Below are 22,673 nucleotides of genomic sequence, written 5' to 3' on the forward strand. Positions count from 1 at the left end.
TACCCGGATACGACTCAAAGACCCCGGACATCACTAAAAATCTGATTAGAACTACATTGGACTGGCACGTCAGTTCTTAGACCAGACTGCAAAATAGGAAAGCTCCCCAGGCTCAACAACAAAAAAAACGTTCTAAAGGGTTTTCTGTACCTTGTCTCCCCAAATAAGATAAGATATCCCCCCCAGTAACAACCCCCTAATAGTGGTTCTAAAACAAAATTCGTCAGTTTTTGATCTACAAATGAGTCACCCCTTCTTCATTGTCCACGTCTCTCGAGTCCATTTCCGCGTTCTGTTTCCTTAATCTTGACTTGTGCGCTTCAGCGGCCAGCGCAGCCTGTTGAGCAAGTGCAGCTGCCGCCGATTGACCGCTCGCCGGCTTCCTGTACGGTAGTGGCTTCGTTGGCGGCGCAGGAGCGGAACCTGCAGCCATAGGTCGAGGAGACTTCGTATACATCATAGGTTTGGCCTTTATGACGGGCCTATCTCCCCTCAAAAACCCTATAATTCAGTAATCATTTATAGATAGAAGAAAAAAAATGACGCCATGTCTTAGACCTTCTGCGGGTTTTGTAGCTAAATCTTTAGCGCCAGTAATGTGATCAAATATATTGCCTGCAGTTGGCGTAGACGGAAGCGATCCTCCTCCCGATCCTCCTCCCGATCCTCCTCCTATTCCCTTTAATTTTCTCGATCCGGCCGGAGACTTTTCCGGAATCTTGGGCGGTTTGGGACGCGTTTGCGGACGACTTCCTCCCCCTTCGAACAAAGAAGGCGCGGGACCCGTAGGAGACAGAGACGAACGCTTCGTCGCGACGGGAGAAACAGAAGAATACGGAACCGGAACGGCAGGACGCCGCTTCGCCGTCTCTTTGACGTCGGGAAGCGGCGGAAGTTCCTTCTTGTCGTGAACCGGCTCGGGCGGCGGCGGAAACGACGAATCGTCGTCGCCCGTCGTTCCCTCTCGATTTTCCGGCACCCGAGGCAACGGCGGCGTCACTTCTTCTTCCGGCGGCGGAGAAGACAACGATTTGCGATGCGTTTCGATGAGACCTTCGAGATTTTGAGTGATTTCGGCTAATTCCGCTTCGGCCGCTTCCAACGACGTCGTATCCACGGCGGGGGGATCGGTCGTCGCTGCCGCCGTTTCCGGTTCGTTTACCGTCGTCGCGACGTCGCCGTCGTCGTTCTTTTCTTTCTCCTCAGATGGAGGAGTCGATTCGGCGGCGACAACGGGTTCGTCGTTGTTGTTGTCGTTGACGACGACGACGACGGAAGGCGGAGGTTGGGGAAGCGTTTCCGGCGACGGCAGATCGAGGGGAATTTCTTCGACGTACTTGGCTGGAATGTAACCGCGCTTCTTACCGCTCAGTCCGTCGTACCAACTCCCGTCGTCGGTCAGCTGAATCGCGTGAAGAAGATCTCCCTTATTGAACGAAATCTCGCTGTCCGATTTGGCGACGTAATTGTGAACGGCGCGAAGTTCGATTGTCTCCAATTCTGCAAAAAAAAAAAACGGGGGAACTCGCGCGTTTTTATTATTCGTTGATTTTTTTTCACCTGATAACAAGTCTTCCGAGTCGATGTCGCTGGTGTCGAGAATTTCGTCTTCGCTTTGACTCTCGCGCGCTCTCTCCTCTTCCTGCTCGCCCTGTTCGCCCTCCGGCGCCTGCTCGTCCTCTTTCACGACGCCAAATATTTCCTCCCAGTAATCAATGCACGTTTGCATGATCGTATTGATGGAAACGACTTCTTGGGCTTGGGTGAGAGGATCGCGACCGAGTGGCGGACGAGTGAGAGTGGGACCGAATACCATAGCCAAATTGCTCGAATTCATTCGCGTCTGTTCGTTAAACTTGGACAATCTGAAACAAGTAATAGAGGTACGATTTACTACCCGCAGTATTAATTTTTTAACCTATTCAAAAAATGAAAGAGAAATCTCATCACTTGAATAATCGACGGAGACAATTCCTTATAGACGGTTTGACGAATTGCGTCGATTCTGCTCATCAAACTATCGATTCCTTAGAAAGAATTAAACCTTAGTCAATAAAATTCATCTAGGGAATTGTTGACCCACTTCCGTGTTGCACAACCGTTTCGTACAATTCAACGGGAAAGAGACTGTTTAGCAATTTTCGGAAGAACTCTTTCAGGACGCTTGCGACGGCGTGAATGTCGCGGCTCTGCGGTTCAGACGAAAGAGGGTCCTCTCCTGACGAAAATGTTACTTCTTTTTAATGGGTAAATCAATGCCACACTCTCACCTTTCTCAAATTCTTCCTTGAGTTCCTCGATGAGAGCTTGAGGCCCAGGAACGCGAAAAATTCCTTCCACACTCACTCCTGGTTAATTAAACACACTACTATTATTATCATTACTGTATTATTATTATTTTCACCAAATGTCTCAAGATGACTTGTACAGCTTCTAATAATCAATGGTATTGGTTCAGAAGAAGCCTAAAAAAGAAACAAACAAAACGTCGACGATGAATTTTGTCAGTGTATTCTATTACCTCAATGTATTGCTCCAAATCAGTTTCAAATAACTTGAGGGGAGCAGGTGCCTGACTAGGGGGAAGGAGTGAGATCAAAAATATTAATGCTGTCTATTTTTTATTTCCCTACAGGTCGTCCATGTCTTGTCCGTCTATCACTTTGTCCCACAATGCCTTTTGCCCTTCCAAGTGATACATCTCAAACTGATACTGTTTCAATTTTTGAAATTTCTGCACAAGTACACATTGTATTAATTAATTGGAACCCCTCCCTTTGAAACACGTGACCATGACCTCCAAAAACAGATTCAAACTCTTCGCTGAAGATTCGGGCAGATAATTCCCACTGCTCGATCTCTCGTGCCTTCCTCCAAACGGAAAACGCCCACCACGATCTAAAGAAGCTAAAAACAGCAACCCCCGGGCAAAATTCAAAATATACGCAATGAGATTTCTTAGTTTACATACCCGTCTTTCCTTTATCTGGAAACGGCGGACTCGACGGATCTTCATCAAACGAAGACGTTGGTACGGCATCTTCGTAGCCAAGTTTTTTGTGGCCCAATGTCTCCTTCACAAATTGACACGCCTTCTCTTCCTGCAAACACGTGCCACATTTTTTAAATAAAAAAATATTATTAAATCCCAATCGAACCCCTTCAAGATCGGCGGCAATTTTTTCCATTCGCTCTTTCAAGATTTTGAACTTTCCTTTCTCCTCTGACGCTCCATCCTCGAGCGACAAATGCTCCACCTGAGAGAAGTTGTACTGTATTTTAAACAATTGAAATTGTTAGCCCATTTCTCCCCCCTACGCTATCATCTGGGTAACGAAGTTGAGGAAAGTGTCCAGGAGGCGAAAAAGCGGAACAGTATTCTTCTATCAGTCTGTTCTTGTCGGCGTCGAAATTCAGCTGTTTTTTGCTTTCAATCACCACATGAATGCTTTTCTTCAGTTCCTCCACAACGGCCCCTTCTGCTGTGATATACGCATCGTACAGTCTCTCCAATCCGTCGTGGTAATCGTAGTCAAGAACCTGAAAGAATAGCGTGAAGGATAGAACGGGTTTCCCCGCGCCTATTGTTCACCTCCAAAAAATCAACAAGTTCCACATTGAAAAACTTCTCCATCGCGTAATTGGACGAGGCCAAGCTGAGCAAATACTTATTCCGAGACATGCATCGTCTCTTTCTCGCCACTTGAAACATTTCGCCGGCCTGTGGGTCGTCCCCCCCAAGATTCTCTCGTCAGTCAACACCCTCCCCAATCAAACATGCCCTATGTATGACCTTAGACGCCTTTCCCTCGTACTTCCTCCTCACGCTCGCTCTCACGCCAACACGAGAGTCCTGCGTGACCAACGTCAACGTCTTATCTTTCGTTTTTCTCAGCTTGTCTTCGGCATCCGCCATCTGAACGCACATGACTACGTACGACTTGAAATCCTAGAGAGGAGAAAATATATAATTAAAATCTCCTTTTTGATTTTCTTCTCGCTCACTTCGGACAATTTTGCGCAGCTCTTCTTCAAGTCGTCTTGAGAAGCAATAACCACCTCCTTTACCTAGATAAATAAAAATGTCGTGACAGGCACTCCTCCTCCTCCTCCTCGTGACCTTTTTGGAAATCTGCTGTACGTCCCGTATCATCCCGTCCAATTTTTGACAAAATTCGCCGGCAAACAATTCGTGCAGTTGATGTCTCTCCCTCGCCTCTCGCTTCGTTTCGGCCAAAAAAGACTGATAGAGACTGTACGTCGAAGTCGGCTCTCGCCTAGAAATCGAAAATCGTCGTTTCCCCCGGCCCCCCCTACACGTATCTCTCCCCGGGCGTTCACTCGTCGTACCGGCCCGTTTGCGGTCGTTTATTGATCATTCGTTCGCTCAATTTGTCCAAGTTCGACGCGTAGGCGACCTCGATTTCGGCTCGACGTCGGAAATATTCTTGCACGTCGGCGAGAAGTTCGACTTTTCCGGTCGTTCGCGCGTCGAGAAAGGTGATCTGTTCGGCGAATTGCTTTCGAATGCCTGCAGATGCGAGAAAGCGGACGGTGAGACGACGATTGTCGCCTGATTTCCAAGGGAAACGGGTGGGAATCGGGGATCGCGTCGCTTACGGGTCGTTTGCGATTCGAGATCGGCCAGGTCTTTCTTGGCATTCGATGAAGCACTCATTATTCGATCGCTAAACGGTCAATCTTCGAGCGCAGCTCCTTCCGTGAACTTTCCAAGTATTAGGGAGTACGGGATTTCACTTCCGGGACTGTGCGAACATCCGTTCACATGATGCACATTGCGCAGCAAAAAAACTATAACTGTGTTCATAGGTGTTATGAGAAAACTACTACTTTCTATGTCGCCTGAGCAAATCGTTCGATATCGTCTAAACTCATCAAATCTACTGTCGACTTGATAGCCTAAAAGTCAAATAAAAGAATTAATTTACATTACCAGTTATTTTAATTAACTAATTAACCTCTTGAAATCGTTGAGTAATTTTTGCTGCGTCGGTTTCACTGTAATATCGACGTAGAAATTCTCTCAACGGCTCCAAATGAGAAGTTTCCGGTGCGTCCACTTCCTCACTCTATAAAGTGATTTTGCAAAATCATTTCACTTCGTTTCTGGTCTCTTTACTGGCTTCCGTGTCGACATGGCTACTTTTCCCGATAGGAAAACTTTAGATTGATCCGTGAGACCTTGTTTCGATAAGGAACGATCGTCTATAAGACGAAAAGATAATGAAAACTAATAAATCGAATTGAATCGAAATCGCGCGTTTTTTACTTTGAAGAACTTTTCCTTTGTAGACCAATTTTTGGCTGAGTGATGGAACGCCTATTTCTTCTTCTACTCGGCTCTTTAGAGCGTTCAGCGAGGCGTCGTCGTCGATCTAAAGAGAACCGAGCCACGCGTACCCTCAAGAGAGGCCTCAACAATCAAAATCTGCCTCGTAGACATCCAAAACAAGCGTACATCGATTTCGACGCCTTTTCCTTGTAGATGCTTTACAAGAAGTCTCATTTTCGATCAAATATGTAATCCTGAATCCCGTACGTAAGTCATCTGACTCCAAACTCAAACGTCCATTGGGCCACGTAACGTGACGTCAAGGTCGTTGGCCATTGGTCCTCCATACTTCACGTCGTTAGCTTGCGCTCGCCTCCCGTTGGCTCCCACAAGATCACGGCCAACCAACCAGTATCAAGGTAGACAGCCTCTCGTTCACGCCCGCATTCATTCAAATATCACGTCACTCTCGGCCATTCAACACATGCATGTCGTCTCTAAAGCTCCTATCGTATCGCGTCGAGTTCGCGGGACTCCGAGGGCCCCCCTTCGAACCTCAATCTCACACTCGCCTTACAGTGCACGCGCAATCCTAATGTATCCTAGCGTTTCCATTCGCACGACTTCGCCTTCGTTCAAAATCGAATCGAGCGAACCGCGCCCCCTCTCCTAAAAATGGACAACAATAGCGGAGAAAACCCGAACGCTTCGTCGGCCGTCGCCTCTCTATCGCCACCGCCGCCGCCGACGCAAGAGCAAGCCCTGCCACCCTACCAAGCACAAACAACGACGCAAACAACAACAGAAGTCCTATCGGCAAGCGATCCCAACTCGACGACGGACATATACGACGATCGCGCCGCTGCCGCCGCCGCTGCCGCCGCCGCCGCCGCCGCCGTCGCAGCAGCACCGCATTCAGCTCCACCGGGCGGATTAGATCTCGGTAGCGACGGAGCGACGAGCGACGGAACGGCCGCCTCCGTGGCGGGAACGTCGGTTCAAGTCGCCCTTCAGTCGTTCATCGTTGCCAATCCCGCCGAGAACGACGACGGAGGCGACGATGAGCACGATTTGGCTGCCGCTGCCGCCGCCGCTGCCGCGTCGACGCCGCTTCAGGGCCATTTGCAGACGCTCGTCGGGGGAACGGCCGCTATGGGATATCATACCGGTAATATTTTTAATTGAATATTTTATCGGCGCAATCAATTGCTTGTGTCGTTGTATAGCTGGGGTGGTGGATGATAGTCCTTCGTCGCTTGATCATCACCATCATCATCATCATGATGACTATAGTGAGACAAAACCAGATATTGAGCTACGAGAGCAAGTATAACTTACTGTGAGTTGTTCACTGCTAATAGTAATCGGGGTTTTTTTAGGATCGTTTTCTTCCTATTGCCAATGTAGCAAGAATTATGAAGAAAACGATTCCTGTATCAGGAAAAGTAAGCATCTCTTTCTCTCTTCTTTATGTATGTGGACTCAATTATACTGTTCAAAGGTTTCAAAAGGGGCTAAGGAGTGCGTACAAGAGTGCGTGTCGGAATTCATAAGTTTCATCACCAGCGAGTCAGTATCACATACGCAATAAATAAAAGAAACGGATTATAAATATGTATGGGCAGGGCCAGCGAGAGATGTCAGCAAGAGAAGAGAAAGACAATCAATGGAGAAGACATCCTATTCGCCATGCAGAGTTTAGGATTTGACAATTACATCGAACCACTCAAAGTCTTTCTCCAAAGATACAGAGACGTATGTGTATGTGAGAATAATGGCTTTGCCTCCTACAAACTCCTGCTACTCTTTTCTTTAGTCTACAAAAAGCGACAGACTACCCGGAACTGCTCCTCCGCCCGAGAGACTCTTACCTGATCACGAGGAGATAAATGCCTCGTCGCCAGATCATGTGACCGAAGGTGGAAGTGGTGCCAATCCTCCTTATATAAGTCTGATGCAGACGACGGAGTCTGCTGCTGGAAATCACGTGCCTGCGGCCAGTGCTTTGTACATGTCCCAGTATACCCAACAAGTATGAGAAATAGAATGATAAATCAATGAAAAATTTATCTATATACTTAGATGTATTGACATGGTGTCAAGAAGTTCTCTTTTTAAATTAGGCTTACCTGCCAAAGCTATCATCTCTAGCCCCAGAACTATTAATAATCAGCATGCTGCATGTCTTTATCAACTAGTACTGTAAAGTGTATCTTGTGCTAGTAAATATGTACAACCAAATATTATTTTGATACATTGGACCCCGGAGCCAACCCACACAGACACACGAGCAACGGTCAACAAAAAAAGGAGGGAAATATCTCACGTGACGGTCATTCAATAGCTGCAGCGCCTGAGATGATTTCGATGAGTTCCCTAGTGATGACGGCTTGGCGCGTTCGATTGAACCTCAGCGTCAATTGGTCAATCATTTCGCCTACGTCAAAATAATGATGATGATATGTGCATCTCGTTGTATCATACCAGCGTTCTTTGTTGCATTGTCCATGGCAGTCATCCGAGCGCTCTGTTCACTTGCTGCACCTTCCTTCATTCCAAAATAGATTAGACTGGCCAGAGAGAATTCCTGATAATTCTTCAAGATGTCAGCATCCACGTCGTCATACTGAGTCATCTTGTCTAAAAGAAAAAAATTCACTTACATATTATCAAATCCAACGTTTTTCCTACCTGAGCTAGATATCGTTTCAGTGGAGAAAAAAGGCTGATGAGTGACCTTATAAGAAATAACAGACCTAAATAAATAAAAAACACCGTCAATACAAATAATAATTAATAACACGTAATCCTGACCTGAACTTATTGAATACAACTTCTCCCTTCTCGAACTCATATCCACTATTGAGGATCTGCTGAGCGACGAAAGACGCCTCGCAAAACCTCGGCGGACGCTTTCCGATATCCGAAAAAGCCAACATGATCTGATTGGGATGAGAGCGTTGGAAGAGAGAACGCAATTTGTCTCCGCAGACGACCAGCTTCGTGGACGTCTCCTTCGATTGCTGACTCAAATACGCTCTCAAATCCTTCCCTATTCCCGAATGAATTCCCCCGCATAAGCCGCGATCTGACGTCACTGCTATAATGAGCTGATTTGGAGCCGTTTCGTCGGGAGCTTCGATTTCTGATTTATCGTAAAAGGCTTTGGTGGGTGGGGTGTGAGAGAGTGTGTTTGAGGGTTGTGCGCCTTTTTTCTTGGGTTCTTTTTACCTTGGGCTGCGTTCCCGTACGTCCTCGCGTCTCGCAATTCGCGTTCGGCTCGATTGAATTTCGCCGCCGAGACCATTTTCATCGATTTCGTGATTTTTTGAATGTTCTTGACGCTTCGCAGGCGCATCGAGACTAGAGGCGATCGTGAACGGAGAAAAAAGAGAGGAAGGGGGGCTCACTTTCTTTTAGCGTTACCATCGATCGCGATGGCACCCTATAGAAGCGAAATACAATATTTGGAGCCTAATGTAGTATTTTTAACCCACCACGGCATTCGTAGAGCCGAATTTCGTCGTAAAAACACCGACGTGGCCGCCATGTTGCTGCTACACTCGTGTCCCAACTGCGCAAGCGCGTGCTTTACCTTGAAGAATGTCGGGAAGACAAGGCGAGCTATTTTGCGAAATTTCGCTCTAACCATCATAGTTTTTGTAATAGGAGGAAAGAAGAAGCCTTTGAAGCAGCCGAAGAAGAAGCAGGGCGAAGAAGACGAGGTCTGCGACGAGTTTCGTGGAGAAAACCGTTAGCAAATGCCTTTTCCTACACAGACAGACAGAGAATTCAAACAAAAGCAGAAAGAAGAACAGAAAAAGTTGGCCGAAATGAAAGCAAAAGCGGCGCAAAAGGGACCACTAGGTAAAAAAAAGAAAATAACTTACCTTGCTATTTCTTGATTGATTTCGCTAGTGAGTGGAGGAATAAAGAAAAGTGGAAAGAAGTAGTACGGTTATTGCGATTTTCTGTTTGCATGCAGCCGTCAAAATTTGACTTTTGAAAACTAATGACCACTTTGAAATCAACGTGTTTATTCTTCATTGATCGAATCATCCGGCACTTTCAACGTCAAATATTTATAACGCGACTCAGTTTCTGAAGACGATTGAGCAACGCATCACCATGCTTGATAACAGCCTAAAAAGAAAAAAAAACAAATAATGAATAGAATAAATAAATGTTTTTTAAGCGTTTACCTGATATTGCCAATTTTTCTGATCTGGCCTATTGGTTTCAACGACCCCGTTGACTTTATCGATCTTACAATTGAGTCTTCTTGCCGCAATAAAACGAGACAGCTCTCTTCATAATCATCCCAATACAATATAATCACTCATTCATTTATTTATTTATTTATCTATTCTCCTTACCTGTCAATAAATTCTATGCTAACGTCGAACGCATTGGCCATGTATTGAAGCGTCAGACTGCGATAGGACTCAAGCAGCTGTGTATAGGCAAGGACGCGCATTTCTCGGACATAGTAAGCACTGTGTGCACACAGGTAACGATCCCGTTTCAGTATACCCTCCACCTCGCCTAGAAAACGTTTGTACAAGGGAAGAACATGCGCTACATGGGACGGTTTACCGAGAGCGCGAAAGAAGACCCCATATTTGCATTCGTATAAGGAAGATAGAAAGGATTTCGCTACTGGAAGTTGATGAAGAATTTCCTGCACTTCGGATCCTTGAACCACCTGATAAAATAAATAAATAAATAAATGAAGAATAAGTATTGGATTTGTCTTTCCTTGGTTTTGAGTTCAACTCGTTCCAGCGATATCATGCAGCACAAGACCGTGTACAGAATCATTGTCTTGTAATCCATCAGTTCATAGGACGTGAACGTGGAGACGGCATCCAGAAAATTGGAAGCCGCCTGTTTGAAATTTCTCACTGACATCGCGTGAATTGCTTCGTACACTTTCAGACGATTTCTTCGATCCCAATCCCCGCCCTCTTCAACAAGACTAATAAATTTCGACTAATAAAAAGATAGCTAATCATTAATAGTATTTATTACCCTTTCGCTTTGTCGATGTTCCGCGTTATAAGATCGTCGTCCATGAAAAAGAGTCCAAGTCTCAATTGATAAAACACGAGATCGAGTCGGCTTCCAACAGACGCCGTTTTCTCATAAACAACCCGCAAAGCCGAAATAGCATCGTCCTAAACATAATTAATTAATTAATTAATTAATTAATCAAATTTTTATTTTACCTTTGCTCCGATGTTACAGAAGTATTCGGCTTTGGCGATGAGCGCGTCTCTCACTTCGGTCTCTCCTAAATTTTCCTCGGCGTCCCGGATGGCTTCGTCGAGTTTTTCCAACTGGCTTTTGTTTTCGGCTTTCATCGCCGAAAGAAGCGTCTCGTCCGCGTCTATCTTCCATTCCGAGCAGATTAATTCGTAAAAGGGTGCATAATCTAGAGCACGTAGTTAGGAAAGAGGTGAAAAAACGACGGTTTCCTTCACTTTTTTCGCGAACGGTTTCCATTACGATCTTTCTCGCTTGATCGCGCTCTTCGGCGCTAAATGCCAAGCAAGTGGCCTGAAAGTAGAGCCGAGCGAGCTCCAAATCGGGAACTTTCGGCAGTCCTTGCTCCTCCAAACTCTCTCCGGACATTTTTCCTTCTACACGCATGCGCAATAGACACGAAGTCTACAAACAAAAAATCGATTTTTTGTACAAAGAAAATCCAAACGATAACTCATTCGATATCTATTTTGTCTAAATCCGCAATAGTCTTGTTCAACTGCGCGTACAATTGACGCGCAATCGCTATGTGACGTTCGGCGTGTTGAAGAATAAATTCCTGAAACGCTTTCACTCTCTGCTCGTGATACTGGGTTAACTACACAAAAAAATTCCTAAAAATAGACAATTTCGAGTTTAATTAAAAATATTACCTCGTGCCGCGTCGTTTTGGAAATGGCAACGAATTTAGCTTCAGCCTGGTCCCGCTTTTCCTCCAGCTAATAAGAAAAATTAATAATCGCTACTGTTAACGATACTTTCAATGTTGTTAATTACGTCGTCTCTGTTTTTTGTACTCTTCTCTAGCGCCTTTTCAGTGGACTCCTTTTTATGTAGCAATACCATTCTATGGTGCAGCACCGCCTGGAGAGAATTTTCCGCTCTCTTATATTCAACTACACTAGCGGTACCTACTTTTGCCTTCAGCGAATATTTCTCATAGAGATTAATTACAAATCCCAATGTAAAATCATCACTCCGGGCTCTCTCTTCGGCAGCAGACTAAAACGTATTCTCATATATAGAAAATTAATAGACTAATAGTTAGTATTCTGACTCTGCAGTGATCCAGTCCTTCGCTAAATTTAACCAGGACCCCGTGAAGGGGTTTATCGTTTTTTGCCTGGCTGCTTCCCGCAAGCGAAGAATGCTTCACGAGATTAGAAAAGGTTGATGATAGCCCTAATCGAAGACAAAAAACTAATTTCGAATAATATCTAAAGAATGAACGATGACGACTCACTGTATTCACCAGTGACCATTTTAGAATAAGCTAAACTACTCTCCCTCAAACGCATACAACTCTGTATAATAAAACTACGCTGCTCGCTAAAGAACTCGTCCGCATCCTAGGAATACACTATTTATTTAATTGATTATTTATTTGGTAATTTATTGCCTTGTGGCCGTGAAGCTTGACTTCTTGTACGGCGTGAGTGAGAGTTTTCATCCACGCTTTTTTCGTTTTTACTGCTGCAGGTAGCTAGGAAGAATTTCGAGCTAATGTGTGCTCTGCGACGAAACAAAGAAAAATCGATTCTACCTCCTTTGTATCGAGAAATCTGTGGAAGTTTTCATTGTAGCGAAACGCGTGATGTCTGGCCAAAATTTGAAGATACCTGAACGCGGATACGAAATAACAACAGATCTATTATTATTATTATTATTATTATTATTATTATATTATTGCCTTTCCATTGCTTTGCAGTATCGTTGAACTACATCTTCGCTAATTACGCGACTCTCGCCTAGATAAAGCACGCCCAAATTTTTTAAAAAAAATTTAAATTTACACTCAAAACAATATACCGCCAAGCAATTCTTTTGACCTAGCCAAGGCTCCCTTCGTCGTCGGGTCGGGTCGATTAGGCAGTGGCGGAATCTTAATTAATTAAAAAGATATTATCCTATTTATTTCCTTTTTGGTTTCAATTTTCGCAATTACGATCGATCCTTCCGATTTTTCGTCTTGTTCTATGCAATAGTGAAGCCACTGAAGATCCTCGTAAACCCGAACGGTCGTCATTTCGGGCTCGGAAAAACACTTGTCCATGTTTGTCTAGAAAGCGATCCTCAAAAAGGGACCCCACCCTATAACGAGCATTTCCACCGACCACGGTATGTATCTTGTAGTTAAAAGAGAGGCCGTCCTTAGTCGAATCGACGACTTTGACGCGAAGAACCTCGTCCATTTTTCTCTCGTTGCGAGCGTGCGCAGAAACTCGATGGAAAATGTCGAGAAATTCGCCCAATCCGTTCTCGTACGAACTTCCTCGTGCCGCGAGACGATAGTCAGTCTTGTTTTCGTACTTGCAGAAGTGCATCGGAATCGTGACGAGCACGAATCAAGCCGATCGAACCGAAAGCGAAATCGAACGATGCGTCGACGATTTGGAAACGAACGCTGGTCGCCTGATTAACTATTTTAACAGAAGAGAAATCGAATTGGCTCAAAAAGAGGACTTGGCTTTGAAACAGGCGAGTGGGCGTTGACACTGAAGGCCAATTTTTCGATTTTTCGTTTTTTTTTCGTTTTCAGGAGGTGGAGGATTTGGAAAAGGAGCTAGGAAAGAGACAGGAGTTGATTCAAAGTTTTCGCGAGACAGTAGCACATCACCAGACTCAACTTAATCAATTAAAAACAGCTCAACAAAATTGCAAATTAGCAATAGATTAGTTAGTACGAGATCACCAAAGAATAAAGTGTGTTGCCAAAGACGTTTTTTTTTCAATCGCGTGATATGCAGTCTTACTTGTACCTACACCTTGGGAGCGCTCCTATCATTCGTCTTCGCCTTCTTCAAATTGTTCTTGCTGAAACCCGTGATAGATCCAAGTAGGGCTCCTCTTTTGCTATTTGAACTAGAGGGAGGCGGTGCCGCTGCTGCTGCAGGCGGAGGAGGAGGGGGAGCGGCAGGAGCAGAGGGAGGCGGCGGCGCGGCAGGGGCTGGGGCTGAGGCTGGGGCTGGAGCTGGAGCTGGCGTAGAACTCGTGGCTGGAGTTGGAGCTGCCGACGCTTTTTCCTTGGCTGATTTCTATGGTCGACATTATGTTTAAGTCTGTCTATTGTTTTTGGTTCTTACTCGTCTGTTCTTTAGCCGTTTTTCTTTCTCTTCTACGGACATCTTTTTGCTTCTTTCCTGATCGATTTTCTGCGTGTGACCAATCTGCAAGAACCGTCGTCAAAGTCGTTTGGCACGGATAAATCGATTCGTGCATACTTTTCGGCTCAACTCCAGCAGTTGTGCTTCTTCCTCCGCCTTAGCTCGACTCAAAGCCTCTTTCAATTTGCTTCCCATCTCAAAAGTAAACAAATGTAAAATAACGAGAATCTATTACAGTCACTTTGTACCTTGAGCTGCACCTGCCCAGCAGCAGCAGGTGGCAAATCCGCAAAGAAACTGCAAACAAAAAATATAGAAATAAACGTAACAAGTCCGATAATCGTCGTACGAATGAGAGCAGAGCTGCTCTAGTGTTGGCATCCCCGCTTTCAGAGCAGAATCAACAAGCATTGTATTTAATATGGGTCCTATAGACATACATATGCATGAGCTAGAGAGACACGTATGGAAGTGTTCCTACGAAATTCGTGTGAAGAAGCACATGTAGAAGGCAGGTCAGTCATCACGGCTGAATACAAAATCGAACCAACAGCCATTTCATACAAAAGACGTCCAAAACCAAAGACGACAATACTTTCTCTAGTCTACATAGAAACATTATGTATTGGGAATACTTAATTAATTAATTGGGTCATTACTCTGAATTTTTTGTAGTTTGCCAAGAAGGATTGATAGAAATGGGGCAAGCCAAGGAGAGCATTTTCCGTATCAGTCAACTTGCAATTTCCGCCAACGACTAGAACATTTCCTGCGTGCACGTGACCGTACAAAAATCCGCGATCTGACAAAAATTTCAACGCCTAGAGACCCAAACAAAAATCGCACAATTGCGACAAAGAAAAAGGAGACACAAACCTCCACAATCTGTCTTCCATATTTTCGCGTATCGGACACGGAAAGTCCCGTTCCTTTTGGAGTACCATATTTTTTAATTAATTGAATTTGCGGCTTCGTCTAGAGAAACAAAAGGTCAAGACCTCCATGGGCCTCTCTGCCTTTACCTTATATATAAGATCCCGAAGGGATCCTTCGGAGCAAAAAGGACGAACAATAAGAGTCCCTGTTCCATCGAATGAAGAATAGACTGTTGGAAGAATGTAGGGATGCTAGAAGGAGAAGTCAATTTTTCCTGAGTTTTCTCTTGAAAAAATCTCGCCTGAATCATTGATAGGGCGCGGACCGCTGACGTCAAATCTTTCTCGGAGAGGTAGCAATTGGATCCAGGTTCGCACTGCAATACCGGTAATAAATAATTTTTATTTATACTTATCTATTGGTTACGTAGGTAAGAACGTGCTTTCGCACACCTTTGGCTGCATCTTTTGGTTTAATCATAAAATATTCCTTTCGCAGACGCCAACCTGGAATAAAGAGATTTGAAAGATGAGAGTGAGAGAGAGCACATATTATGTACCAATTGATGGCAAAGATTCTACAACATCCCAAGTTGCTTCTGACCGAAAGAACATAGACACGTGATGAAGAGCCTCCTCTAAAAAAATTATGAAAAAGAAAAAAACAGTTGATTGGTTTCCTTGGTGACCTTGGAATCGAAACGAATAATTTTCCTCATCAAAAAATCTCTTGACCGCTAATTGGCAAGACAAGACCGGATTCTCGAGTATCAATTGAAGATAACGCTACAGAAAGAACTAATAAATAGAAAAAATCTTATTCGATAATTTGATTACGTCGAGAGCCTTCTGCCTCTCAGCGATGAACAAGCGATCCTTATTTTTGAAAACTTTCTTCGGAGGAAGCGGAAGTTCGAGTCCCGACGGCTGGAGAAGGAAAAGAAGCGTGGGGATGAGAATTCGTGCTCCATTCTGGGGTGCCCCACCCACCCGCAGAGCAGCGTTCAAAGCGTCGAAATCGCTGTATCGTCTCTTGATCGACCAAAAGGCCAACTTGCTCGTTCCGCGCCACACGCGAATAATGTACGTCTACGCAAAGGCGAAGCTTAGAGACGAAAACGGCGGCGTTCTTGCGCCTACGACGTGCGCGTCGACTTCGGCCGCTTCGATCGTGCAATGCAGCGGTACGGTATCGTCGACAAACGAGCGAGAAAGCGACGCAACGCCGCCGCCGCCGCGGCCACTAGGGGCCGATGCCATTTGAACGCACTTGCAAATAAGGAATCACGGAATCACGTGCTCCAAACCGGATGTCCACACCTCTCATGGACGCCGTTTCTTTTCTCGGCGACTGCCTCGATCGGCTCGAAAGCGAGCTGAAACGTGGAGTCGACTTCTGGTTGACGCACAGCCACGACGAGGAGCACGGGTCGGTGAAATAAAAGCGATCGATCGTTCTATCTTACCCGATCTCCTCACAAAGGGGATTTTTCAATTGTCTGACGAGAGAAGGGATCGTTTTTGACGACACCAAATACGGCTGGCTGCAAGGCAGACAGGTCACAATAACGAATCACTGAAAATTATAAATTTTAATTTAATTATTGATTTGTAGGTGTGGATGTACTGTAAACTCTACCGAGAAAGGGAGGACTTTCGTCGAGACGATTTGCTTCGAGCAGCAATTGCAGGTTGAAAAACGACACTTTTTTCATTTTGATGTTGCAGCGGCGTTGCTATGGTTTCAGGTGGGGAGTTTCTCATAAAGCATTTTTACCGTTGTGAAGATCATCGCTGCTATTTCACCGTCCAACGCAACGGTCTTCCCATCTACATGCAAAGGAAACTGTTCACCGAGAGTTTCTTTCTCCTTGCCATGACCGAATTGTTCCGAGTCACGGGAGAGAAAAAATACCAGGCAAGAATAGAGATAGTAGAAGTATTTTTTAAAGAAACGATTTCTGTCGAATTTAGGAACTCGCAGATGCCGTTTTTGGTAAAATTCGGTATTGGGCACGAGAAGACGACAGCGAACTGGGCCGTCCTCACTTGGCTGGAAATCCGAGAGCCAACGAATTGGCCATACCTATGATGTTTCTCTGCGTTCTGCAGGAGATGTGCCTCGAAGATGAGAACCTTCTCAAAAAGCACAAGGACGACATGAAATGGTGCACTCAACATATCCTATCTCATCTACAGGCAATAAACAAATATCGTCGACGTCGTAATTCAAATAATTGGTATACGTATTTGCCTAGAGAGACAAACGTTTCGTCCTCGAAACGGTTTCGCCGGAAGGAATTGAGCTCGAAGGTTCCAGAGGTCGATTCATGAATCCAGGCCACGCCATCGAAGCGGGTTGGTTTCTCCTGCGTCAGGCGAATCTCCTCGACGACGACGAATTGAGAAAGACGGCCGTCGATCATTTCATCGTTCGCTCTTTCGCAAACGGCTGGGACTCGGCGAAATACGACGGCGGATTGATTTATTTTCTCGACATCGACGGACGTCCGTCGATTCCGCTCGAATCGAATATGAAGCTGTGGTGGCCCCACTGCGAGGCCATCATCGCTTTCCTGATGGCCTATCGAACGCGACGCGACGACGTCCTGCTTCAGCATTTCAAGAAAGTCTACGACTACAGCATGAAATATGTGACAATTAATTAAATAAAAATATATGATCTCTACTAGCGAATTGTCTAATTTTTTTCTTAATTTAGTTTCGCGACGACGGGGAGGTTGGAGAGTGGTTCGGTTATCTCGCTAGAAACGGATCTCGCGACGAAAATCCGTTAAAAGGGGGCCCATATAAAGGTATCAATACCTCTCTAGACCTTTTTTTATTATTTATTAGATTTTAATCTAGGTTGCTTTCATACATTGCGGTGTTTCCACATGGCGACTCAGCTGATTCGCGAAATTCTAAAAACCGAATTAGTGAAAAACTAAGCGTTGTTCTCTCGCTTTCTAATCAATCAAAGCAACGCCGATTTTCCCTTGACCGTTCTCTTCTCCCGTTTCTTTTCATCCAACGTCTTCTGGTACTTCTCCCTCTGCTGCGTATTCGCCGTCGTTTCCAATATCGAATTCACCTGAATCACGATTTCTCCTAATAATAAGAATATGCTCAATTCATCGCTCTCCCCATAGATAAGTTCCATTATACGAGCTTCAGCTGACAATGCTTCGAAGGAATGACTCTTGAAGTCGGATCCAGTGTCGTGGACGAATTGAAAGACGCTTCTTCCCGTCGCGTGCTTTTCCTCGACAATTTCACACCAGACAATACTTCCGAAATCATAAGAGACCTAACGTGGCTCAAATTCTCCCCAGCGTCCCTCTTTTTCTTTTTTCTTTTTTCTTACCGCTTTGGGTTTCGTTGACCAGAACGGTCTCGGCGTCTGTAGTGGATCGACTTCTATTTGCTCGCCGGATATTCCCAGTTGAACTTCCGTGTTTTTGAGCTTTTGAAGCATGCTGACTTTATATGATTTATACTGATGACTGGTGAGAGTGGCTTGAACAGAATGCTCCGCGTATCCTTTATCGGCTGCAGAGCCGAGTCCTTGACATAGATCGGAGACTACACGTACTAATTCATTTTTCATGATTATTATTCTCATTACCATCGCTCTTGACTAATTGAAATTCCAATATGTCCTGATCTCGGAGCATTGAGTCCAAGTTGACGGCACGTCGATGTGTGACCGTTTCCAGTGTATATTCATTACCTGTATTTTAATTAATTGATTAAGTAATTTATTATGAGAAAAGAGCCTATGACCCGTTCTCATCAGTCTTCGTCTTTTGATTACTCGAGCCAGAACTTCTCTCATCGTTATCATACCGTCGTCAAATGAAATTTTCGATGAACCACTTTTTGGCACGTTGCTACAAAAGAAAAACGAAAACGATGAAACTGTTCTTTTTGAAGAGAGCATCACAAGCAAGGTAGCGTACACGGAAACGATAAACGTCTTTTTTGGAACTTGCGAAATATTTTTCTGAACTAATCCCAGACAAGGAAATCCAAACTTGGAAATACTTTCATTTACATCCAACGCTAAGAAAAAAAGACAACATTTGATTAATTAATTAATTAATTAATTAAATCACTACGCTCTGACCCGGAAAATCGGGATCAATTTCGCCATCCTCTTCTGCTATGTGTAAGGCGTACGAAGACAAGTCATCCTGAGAGAGATAGTCAAAAATGTTTATCTGCGGTCCGCCGATAAATAATTTCATACCTCTAACAAACGTTGACGTCTTCCTTGATTGTATTTATAGAGAATCAAGCCGATAAAATCCTGAACTGATGCGCTTTCGAGTACGCATACTTTGATAGAAGACTTAGCATCCTGCGAATAACACGTCACATAGGTGGGGGAAAAATGATTTTGACTGGGAGCCTCACATCGAGCATCGTGAGAAAAACTGCCACCCATTTCACTGGCTGAGCACCTTCGTGTTTCTATACGAACTATTTATGACGAAGATAAAGACGTGTAATTCTTTTTACTTCTCCGTCGTGTCTCGAATAGTCGGCAAACGGATTTTCCAAACGACTGTCGTCCTCTTCCAATTGAAAAGCCAAAGAAGAGAACACCGACGACTTTTTCGACGTCACGAGAACGGGTTGAAATAGATCGTCAATGTCAGCTGTACAAAAATCAAAAAATAATTTTATTATTAAATTTATTTTTCTTTACCTCGCGATGGATTGGGTTTTGCTCCTTGATCCTGAAGTCGTATCGTTTTTGTCTGTTCTCTTTTTCTGCGAATTGCTTCTTGGGACGGCGTCAAATATCAATTTTTCACGTTCTCTCACTTCGCGTTCGATTTTTTCGACGAAGTCGACACGGGAATTTCGAAGGACTGATTTTGTCCGCTATTTCGAATTCTAAAAAAGAGATTTGGGTCGACGAGGGCTTAGAAGTTGCGTTAAGACGTCTACGTGTCGAGTAGAACTTCTTTCGTCGCTCGTCTCCCTCCCAGCATCGATTCATCGCTCTCGTCCGGTCCTTCGACGATAATAAGCTCGCAAAATCCTTGGAAACGACTTCAGACAGAATTTCGCTGACAGAGCCGTACCTGTTTCGTCGTTAGTAACGCAAGCGTGCCTTATTTGAGAAATAAGAGCGCGGGGATTGTCGAAGAATGCCATTCTCTTCCTAAATAAACCCCGTCATAGCACGTGAGTAGTCTACTAATTAATCCATATAGAAAATCAATTCCTATCTCGAATTCGAGTCTTATTCATTCGACTTCTGATCAAATTCGGTCGGACGTTTCGTCGCAAAAGTTATTACCGATTCGGCCGCCTTCGCCGCCGCCTGATGATTGCCGTCAGGCTGCAGTGGTCTTCCGCCGTTCACTGCACTGCTATAGACTCGCATAAAAATCTCGCGCAATTTTTCTAGTCGTTGTCTCCGACGTGTCGTCGTCGTCGCCAACGAACCGGAACGATCGGCAACGGAATCGTAATCACTGCTACATATATACTTACTAGTAAAATTTACAGAAATATTCTCCTCTAAACTCACAGACTAGATCTTCGTTGAACTCCCGATGTTTTTGGTCTAGGCATTTTAGGACTTTCCGCTGAAATGACAAGCCAACTGGAAAAATTGCGCGGAGTTCAATAACACCCACAGAATAGAGCTAGCTCTCTTACCTTCCTGACAAAGGAGAACCTGAAGGTGATCCCTGCACAAAGGAATGATAAATAGTTAAGACACTATTTTTTCACTGTACCTCCGATCGTGAGAGACGTTTTCCTGTCGCCGATTTTGGAACAGAAACAGGGCTAGATGTAAGAGACTCAGTGGCAGGAGAACGCTGTATCGCTTCATCCCTATCGTTTAGAAATAGATTTTTCTGACAGCTAAAGTAAACAACGCTAGTTGATTTCCACAATCTCTAGCATCGACATACTTAGGAGGAGGAGGAGGAGGAGGAGCGCGCGACCCGGACGGGCTTCCTGAATTACTACTACGTAGACTAGACGTGCTCTCATGCAAAGAGCCGGAAGATGAAAGACAAGGAGCAGTTGCAGCAGCAGCAATTCCTCCTTGTCCTTGACTTTCGTTACAGTGTTCGTTCGTAATGTGATTCCTAACCTGGCGATCTAATGCGTGCAAGAATAAAAAAAATATTCCAACCTTTTCTGCGTTGAGACGGAAAAGTCGTCTGATACGATTTCACTCAGAAAGAAAAAGCAGAAGTAGAGAATCTAGTGTACACGTGAACCAACATTAGAAGAAAAAAAAAACCAATACAAACCTCCTCCTTTCTCTCCAAACGATCAGAGAGCTGATGACTGCGAGCACATAAACAACACACTATAGCTAATATCTCGGAGACTACTCTGTCTTACCCGAAAAGATACCAGTCATACGTAAGAGTCAAATACAGAATATCCAAGGCTTCAAGAGACTGATGAATGACGTTGTCCTACGCGAGGGAGAGGGTCAACGACTTACACTATCGAACGTAAGTACTTCATTACAGCCCATAGTGAGAGCCGGAGTAAGGAAATGAAGAGAGGAGTTCGATCCCATCCAGATATGCAATGAACCAATAGGCCCCCATCGCCTGAATAATTCAATCTAATTGCAAGAATTTCACTGAGATTCTTCTCTTTGACCGTTGTGGAGTAAACGGAGCAGCAATTTCAAATAGTTTTGCGTCAATTCAATAATATCCCATTTCTGAATTAGTCAAATATAAGAAACAATGTACTTTTTCTCGCGCGAGACGCACCTTGTACGTTTTCCAGTCAATGTGACTAAAGCAATCCCTTGTTTCCGGTGGCAAAGATAGCTCGGCATCAATAAAGGCCTACAAAAGATAATCTAAAGTCTCGTTTTTTTTCTTTATTTATGTGCTTTGTTACCTGGGTCCAATCGAATTTCACTTTTCCTCGAATGTCGTCGCGCGACTGTGATTCATATTCAACAAAAAGCTCGCAACCTTCAAAAATCAAACCCTCTAAAAAACGCGTGATCAAAGTATAGCCCAATAACGCACCTGGATAGGGCATAGTCAATAGAGAAAAACCAGAATAGGATTGATCTTTGTCGGCCTTTTCGGACGAGCTCACACTGGCACAACGCAACTCATCGCGCGAATTCTGCGCACTTTCTATAATTCATACATCATTCCGTATTTCGTTTTCTTCTGCTCCAGCATAAGATCGCATATGTGCAAAACGTTAAGCGTCTTCAAAAGACTAATATCGCTGTTCTTCAGCTGTCCGTGAAGATCCCAGGAACCGGAGCTCTGCCCTTTGCTGCCAAAAAAAAGTAGACAAAAGAAAGGAAACCAGTCGATGTCGACTCACCTCACTTCACTTTTCCCAGACAACTCAGCCGACACCTTTTCTCCTACAAAAAAACAAATATTTTATTATTGATTTTTATATACACGTGCTTCCGCGTACTTATTGACGAGATCCAATCTAGACCTGATCTCCCATACATTTCCACCCCCGTAGCAAGTGTAGCCGACCGACATATGTTCTATACATCGACTCTAATACTATTGTATGTGCACGTTGTTGTGCCTGTGCCTACTTTGTTCTGATACAAAATAACAGGTACAACGAATCGAGACCGACATCGCGCTCGTTTCGCTTTTTGCATCATATTCGTCAATTTGCCTGCATCATTCACACACTCTCTACACAATCACTTTGAAATTTTTAATTCGATTAATTAATTAAATTAATTAATTGACCTGATTCTACCCGGCAAGTGGGGCTGATGCAAGTCGTTTTCCAGTAGAATGAGATCGTGCGGATAATGACCGCACATTTCTCCCGATTTGTTGGAAATTAGCTACGAAAAATATTTCTATTCGGCTCCCGAATTGATTGATGCGTACCGATACAGAAAAATCTCGACCGAAAAGATGAAGGCATCGTTTGAGTAGAACTTCGGACTGCGAAAGCGCGATGCTTTTCGTTTTTTGGCTCTTTCGTTCGGTTCTCACGTGTGCGTCTTCTTTTTTCGCCTTGTAGGAAGACTTGGAAAAGTGACGAAGCAAGTCTTCGATCGCATTTTCGTCGAGAGCCGCTTTTCCCGACGATAAGCGAGACATCTCGTGATCCATTCTTCTAACGTGCGTGCGA

At 44.4% G+C, this 22,673-nt stretch overlaps 11 protein-coding genes across 15 annotated transcripts; 3 read left to right on the forward strand and 8 right to left on the reverse strand.

Moving 5' to 3' along the window:
- Window positions 1-26: 26 nt before the first annotated feature.
- On the reverse strand, window positions 27-4,817 carry LOC136186347 (rho GTPase-activating protein 4-like). The gene is made up of 19 exons (XM_065973650.1): window positions 4,621-4,817; window positions 4,351-4,531; window positions 4,121-4,277; window positions 4,006-4,068; window positions 3,794-3,949; window positions 3,593-3,721; window positions 3,319-3,540; window positions 3,159-3,257; window positions 2,972-3,101; window positions 2,798-2,907; window positions 2,634-2,734; window positions 2,522-2,576; window positions 2,405-2,465; window positions 2,271-2,348; window positions 2,084-2,218; window positions 1,919-2,027; window positions 1,561-1,865; window positions 559-1,500; window positions 27-501 (listed from the first exon to the last, which is right to left on the reverse strand). The coding sequence occupies exons 1-19, from the start codon at window positions 4,676-4,678 to the stop codon at window positions 236-238; spliced, it is 3,357 nt and encodes a 1,118-aa protein (XP_065829722.1). The 5' UTR covers window positions 4,679-4,817; the 3' UTR covers window positions 27-235.
- LOC136186354 (uncharacterized) lies at window positions 4,816-5,576 on the reverse strand. The gene is made up of 5 exons (XM_065973657.1): window positions 5,480-5,576; window positions 5,291-5,396; window positions 5,141-5,226; window positions 4,980-5,090; window positions 4,816-4,920 (listed from the first exon to the last, which is right to left on the reverse strand). The coding sequence occupies exons 1-5, from the start codon at window positions 5,525-5,527 to the stop codon at window positions 4,855-4,857; spliced, it is 417 nt and encodes a 138-aa protein (XP_065829729.1). The 5' UTR covers window positions 5,528-5,576; the 3' UTR covers window positions 4,816-4,854.
- A 48-nt stretch (window positions 5,577-5,624) lies between these two features.
- Window positions 5,625-7,554, forward strand: LOC136186351 (uncharacterized). Of its 2 annotated transcripts, none has more exons than XM_065973654.1 (8): window positions 5,625-5,712; window positions 5,900-6,461; window positions 6,520-6,620; window positions 6,673-6,738; window positions 6,795-6,862; window positions 6,919-7,054; window positions 7,110-7,325; window positions 7,376-7,554. In XM_065973654.1, the coding sequence occupies exons 2-8, from the start codon at window positions 5,969-5,971 to the stop codon at window positions 7,382-7,384; spliced, it is 1,089 nt and encodes a 362-aa protein (XP_065829726.1). In that variant the 5' UTR covers window positions 5,625-5,712; window positions 5,900-5,968; the 3' UTR covers window positions 7,385-7,554. The 2 variants fall into 2 exon arrangements, with proteins under 2 accessions (XP_065829726.1, XP_065829727.1); XM_065973655.1 differs by having other exon boundaries at window positions 6,919-7,048.
- Window positions 7,521-8,874, reverse strand: LOC136186352 (ATP synthase subunit gamma, mitochondrial-like). Its single transcript, XM_065973656.1, has 7 exons — window positions 8,791-8,874; window positions 8,704-8,738; window positions 8,525-8,656; window positions 8,108-8,456; window positions 7,985-8,049; window positions 7,778-7,933; window positions 7,521-7,730 (listed from the first exon to the last, which is right to left on the reverse strand). Exons 1-7 carry the CDS (start codon window positions 8,841-8,843, stop codon window positions 7,627-7,629), a joined length of 894 nt encoding a protein of 297 aa, XP_065829728.1. The 5' UTR covers window positions 8,844-8,874; the 3' UTR covers window positions 7,521-7,626.
- Window positions 8,875-9,308: 434 nt separating this feature from the next.
- LOC136186349 (26S proteasome non-ATPase regulatory subunit 6-like) lies at window positions 9,309-10,956 on the reverse strand. The gene is made up of 8 exons (XM_065973652.1): window positions 10,777-10,956; window positions 10,522-10,727; window positions 10,325-10,470; window positions 10,051-10,271; window positions 9,890-9,997; window positions 9,670-9,838; window positions 9,496-9,601; window positions 9,309-9,436 (listed from the first exon to the last, which is right to left on the reverse strand). Exons 1-8 carry the CDS (start codon window positions 10,943-10,945, stop codon window positions 9,368-9,370), a joined length of 1,194 nt encoding a protein of 397 aa, XP_065829724.1. The 5' UTR covers window positions 10,946-10,956; the 3' UTR covers window positions 9,309-9,367.
- A 6-nt stretch (window positions 10,957-10,962) lies between these two features.
- On the reverse strand, window positions 10,963-12,774 carry LOC136186350 (sorting nexin-6-like). Its single transcript, XM_065973653.1, has 12 exons — window positions 12,673-12,774; window positions 12,504-12,617; window positions 12,368-12,440; window positions 12,249-12,306; window positions 12,102-12,177; window positions 11,958-12,041; window positions 11,802-11,907; window positions 11,616-11,740; window positions 11,474-11,560; window positions 11,336-11,422; window positions 11,212-11,277; window positions 10,963-11,156 (listed from the first exon to the last, which is right to left on the reverse strand). Exons 1-12 carry the CDS (start codon window positions 12,748-12,750, stop codon window positions 11,013-11,015), a joined length of 1,098 nt encoding a protein of 365 aa, XP_065829725.1. The 5' UTR covers window positions 12,751-12,774; the 3' UTR covers window positions 10,963-11,012.
- A 4-nt stretch (window positions 12,775-12,778) lies between these two features.
- LOC136186355 (uncharacterized) lies at window positions 12,779-13,276 on the forward strand. The gene is made up of 3 exons (XM_065973658.1): window positions 12,779-12,819; window positions 12,875-13,036; window positions 13,098-13,276. The coding sequence occupies exons 1-3, from the start codon at window positions 12,784-12,786 to the stop codon at window positions 13,233-13,235; spliced, it is 336 nt and encodes a 111-aa protein (XP_065829730.1). The 5' UTR covers window positions 12,779-12,783; the 3' UTR covers window positions 13,236-13,276.
- Window positions 13,172-15,816, reverse strand: LOC136186348 (PX domain-containing protein kinase-like protein). The gene is made up of 16 exons (XM_065973651.1): window positions 15,678-15,816; window positions 15,528-15,626; window positions 15,375-15,464; window positions 15,227-15,323; window positions 15,098-15,175; window positions 14,965-15,044; window positions 14,840-14,914; window positions 14,685-14,789; window positions 14,539-14,637; window positions 14,322-14,483; window positions 14,144-14,267; window positions 14,012-14,090; window positions 13,911-13,959; window positions 13,780-13,857; window positions 13,642-13,725; window positions 13,172-13,593 (listed from the first exon to the last, which is right to left on the reverse strand). Exons 1-16 carry the CDS (start codon window positions 15,795-15,797, stop codon window positions 13,318-13,320), a joined length of 1,695 nt encoding a protein of 564 aa, XP_065829723.1. The 5' UTR covers window positions 15,798-15,816; the 3' UTR covers window positions 13,172-13,317.
- A 22-nt stretch (window positions 15,817-15,838) lies between these two features.
- LOC136186358 (N-acylglucosamine 2-epimerase-like) lies at window positions 15,839-17,540 on the forward strand. 2 transcript variants are annotated; one of them, XM_065973664.1, is made up of 8 exons: window positions 15,839-15,966; window positions 16,021-16,096; window positions 16,153-16,228; window positions 16,286-16,455; window positions 16,512-16,736; window positions 16,796-17,191; window positions 17,260-17,353; window positions 17,394-17,540. In XM_065973664.1, exons 1-8 carry the CDS (start codon window positions 15,848-15,850, stop codon window positions 17,486-17,488), a joined length of 1,251 nt encoding a protein of 416 aa, XP_065829736.1. In that variant the 5' UTR covers window positions 15,839-15,847; the 3' UTR covers window positions 17,489-17,540. The 2 variants fall into 2 exon arrangements, with proteins under 2 accessions (XP_065829736.1, XP_065829737.1); XM_065973665.1 differs by having other exon boundaries at window positions 17,406-17,540.
- On the reverse strand, window positions 17,332-19,770 carry LOC136186357 (target of rapamycin complex 2 subunit MAPKAP1-like). 3 transcript variants are annotated; one of them, XM_065973662.1, is made up of 15 exons: window positions 19,634-19,769; window positions 19,497-19,590; window positions 19,371-19,442; window positions 19,252-19,316; window positions 19,062-19,201; window positions 18,957-19,013; window positions 18,790-18,900; window positions 18,667-18,733; window positions 18,500-18,602; window positions 18,324-18,430; window positions 18,166-18,270; window positions 17,905-18,104; window positions 17,706-17,847; window positions 17,504-17,648; window positions 17,332-17,461 (listed from the first exon to the last, which is right to left on the reverse strand). In XM_065973662.1, the coding sequence occupies exons 1-14, from the start codon at window positions 19,704-19,706 to the stop codon at window positions 17,515-17,517; spliced, it is 1,470 nt and encodes a 489-aa protein (XP_065829734.1). In that variant the 5' UTR covers window positions 19,707-19,769; the 3' UTR covers window positions 17,332-17,461; window positions 17,504-17,514. The 3 variants fall into 3 exon arrangements, with proteins under 3 accessions (XP_065829734.1, XP_065829735.1, XP_065829733.1); XM_065973663.1 differs by having other exon boundaries at window positions 17,332-17,648; window positions 19,497-19,563; window positions 19,634-19,770; XM_065973661.1 differs by having other exon boundaries at window positions 17,332-17,648.
- Window positions 19,742-22,658, reverse strand: LOC136186356 (myotubularin-related protein 14-like). Its single transcript, XM_065973659.1, has 20 exons — window positions 22,535-22,658; window positions 22,427-22,483; window positions 22,280-22,380; window positions 22,117-22,222; window positions 21,984-22,062; window positions 21,885-21,927; window positions 21,699-21,833; window positions 21,572-21,645; window positions 21,438-21,514; window positions 21,305-21,382; window positions 21,189-21,252; window positions 21,051-21,136; window positions 20,919-20,995; window positions 20,825-20,861; window positions 20,704-20,774; window positions 20,477-20,656; window positions 20,297-20,426; window positions 20,217-20,248; window positions 20,086-20,160; window positions 19,742-20,032 (listed from the first exon to the last, which is right to left on the reverse strand). The coding sequence occupies exons 1-20, from the start codon at window positions 22,652-22,654 to the stop codon at window positions 19,795-19,797; spliced, it is 1,860 nt and encodes a 619-aa protein (XP_065829731.1). The 5' UTR covers window positions 22,655-22,658; the 3' UTR covers window positions 19,742-19,794.
- Window positions 22,659-22,673: the final 15 nt, after the last annotated feature.

Source organism: Oscarella lobularis, chromosome 4 (genome assembly GCF_947507565.1).
Source record: "Oscarella lobularis chromosome 4, ooOscLobu1.1, whole genome shotgun sequence".
Taxonomy (NCBI): Eukaryota; Metazoa; Porifera; class Homoscleromorpha; order Homosclerophorida; family Oscarellidae; genus Oscarella; species Oscarella lobularis.

Excerpts from the sequence above, each read along its gene's own strand:
- LOC136186347 (XM_065973650.1), bottom strand. The coding sequence starts at position 4,678 with ATGAGTGCTTCATCGAATGCCAAGAAAGACCTGGCCGATCTCGAATCG. Across the intron at positions 3,950-4,005 it reads GCTGCGCAAAATTGTCCGAA|GATTTCAAGTCGTACGTAGT; the intron begins GTGAGCGAGAAG and ends TCTCCTCTCTAG. Across the intron at positions 2,908-2,971 it reads TCCAGATAAAGGAAAGACGG|CTTCTTTAGATCGTGGTGGG; the intron begins GTATGTAAACTA and ends TGCTGTTTTTAG.
- LOC136186354 (XM_065973657.1), bottom strand. The coding sequence starts at position 5,527 with ATGAGACTTCTTGTAAAGCATCTACAAGGAAAAGGCGTCGAAATCGAT. Across the intron at positions 5,397-5,479 it reads GAAAAGGCGTCGAAATCGAT|ATCGACGACGACGCCTCGCT; the intron begins GTACGCTTGTTT and ends GGTTCTCTTTAG. Across the intron at positions 4,921-4,979 it reads TTACTCAACGATTTCAAGAG|GCTATCAAGTCGACAGTAGA; the intron begins GTTAATTAGTTA and ends TTTGACTTTTAG.
- LOC136186351 (XM_065973654.1), top strand. The coding sequence starts at position 5,969 with ATGGACAACAATAGCGGAGAAAACCCGAACGCTTCGTCGGCCGTCGCC. Across the intron at positions 6,462-6,519 it reads CGCTATGGGATATCATACCG|CTGGGGTGGTGGATGATAGT; the intron begins GTAATATTTTTA and ends GTCGTTGTATAG. Across the intron at positions 6,863-6,918 it reads ATAAGTTTCATCACCAGCGA|GGCCAGCGAGAGATGTCAGC; the intron begins GTCAGTATCACA and ends ATGTATGGGCAG.
- LOC136186352 (XM_065973656.1), bottom strand. The coding sequence starts at position 8,843 with ATGGCGGCCACGTCGGTGTTTTTACGACGAAATTCGGCTCTACGAATG. Across the intron at positions 8,457-8,524 it reads GTACGGGAACGCAGCCCAAG|CCTTTTACGATAAATCAGAA; the intron begins GTAAAAAGAACC and ends CACCCACCAAAG. Across the intron at positions 7,934-7,984 it reads TGAAACGATATCTAGCTCAG|ACAAGATGACTCAGTATGAC; the intron begins GTAGGAAAAACG and ends TTTTTCTTTTAG.
- LOC136186349 (XM_065973652.1), bottom strand. The coding sequence starts at position 10,945 with ATGCGTGTAGAAGGAAAAATGTCCGGAGAGAGTTTGGAGGAGCAAGGA. Across the intron at positions 10,471-10,521 it reads TCTGTAACATCGGAGCAAAG|GACGATGCTATTTCGGCTTT; the intron begins GTAAAATAAAAA and ends AATTATGTTTAG. Across the intron at positions 10,272-10,324 it reads AACATCGACAAAGCGAAAGG|TCTTGTTGAAGAGGGCGGGG; the intron begins GTAATAAATACT and ends GAAATTTATTAG.
- LOC136186350 (XM_065973653.1), bottom strand. The coding sequence starts at position 12,750 with ATGGACGAGGTTCTTCGCGTCAAAGTCGTCGATTCGACTAAGGACGGC. Across the intron at positions 12,307-12,367 it reads GTCAAAAGAATTGCTTGGCG|GCGAGAGTCGCGTAATTAGC; the intron begins GTATATTGTTTT and ends TGCTTTATCTAG. Across the intron at positions 11,741-11,801 it reads AATGGTCACTGGTGAATACA|GGCTATCATCAACCTTTTCT; the intron begins GTGAGTCGTCAT and ends GTCTTCGATTAG.
- LOC136186355 (XM_065973658.1), top strand. The coding sequence starts at position 12,784 with ATGGAAAATGTCGAGAAATTCGCCCAATCCGTTCTC. Across the intron at positions 12,820-12,874 it reads AATTCGCCCAATCCGTTCTC|AAGTGCATCGGAATCGTGAC; the intron begins GTACGAACTTCC and ends TCGTACTTGCAG. Across the intron at positions 13,037-13,097 it reads AGGACTTGGCTTTGAAACAG|GAGGTGGAGGATTTGGAAAA; the intron begins GCGAGTGGGCGT and ends TTTCGTTTTCAG.
- LOC136186348 (XM_065973651.1), bottom strand. The coding sequence starts at position 15,797 with ATGGCATCGGCCCCTAGTGGCCGCGGCGGCGGCGGCGTTGCGTCGCTT. Across the intron at positions 15,627-15,677 it reads CCGAAGTCGACGCGCACGTC|ACGTACATTATTCGCGTGTG; the intron begins GTAGGCGCAAGA and ends GCCTTTGCGTAG. Across the intron at positions 14,091-14,143 it reads TGCTTCTTCACACGAATTTC|GACCCATATTAAATACAATG; the intron begins GTAGGAACACTT and ends GTATGTCTATAG.
- LOC136186358 (XM_065973664.1), top strand. The coding sequence starts at position 15,848 with ATGTCCACACCTCTCATGGACGCCGTTTCTTTTCTCGGCGACTGCCTC. Across the intron at positions 17,192-17,259 it reads ACGACTACAGCATGAAATAT|TTTCGCGACGACGGGGAGGT; the intron begins GTGACAATTAAT and ends TTCTTAATTTAG. Across the intron at positions 17,354-17,393 it reads AAAAGGGGGCCCATATAAAG|ATTTTAATCTAGGTTGCTTT; the intron begins GTATCAATACCT and ends ATTATTTATTAG.
- LOC136186357 (XM_065973662.1), bottom strand. The coding sequence starts at position 19,706 with ATGGCATTCTTCGACAATCCCCGCGCTCTTATTTCTCAAATAAGGCAC. Across the intron at positions 19,591-19,633 it reads CGTTACTAACGACGAAACAG|GATTTTGCGAGCTTATTATC; the intron begins GTACGGCTCTGT and ends GTCGTTTCCAAG. Across the intron at positions 17,848-17,904 it reads GGTCAACGAAACCCAAAGCG|GTCTCTTATGATTTCGGAAG; the intron begins GTAAGAAAAAAG and ends GAGCCACGTTAG.
- LOC136186356 (XM_065973659.1), bottom strand. The coding sequence starts at position 22,654 with ATGGATCACGAGATGTCTCGCTTATCGTCGGGAAAAGCGGCTCTCGAC. Across the intron at positions 20,996-21,050 it reads TCCGGCTCTCACTATGGGCT|GACAACGTCATTCATCAGTC; the intron begins GTAATGAAGTAC and ends TCCCTCGCGTAG. Across the intron at positions 20,862-20,918 it reads TATGACTGGTATCTTTTCGG|TCATCAGCTCTCTGATCGTT; the intron begins GTAAGACAGAGT and ends ATGTGCTCGCAG.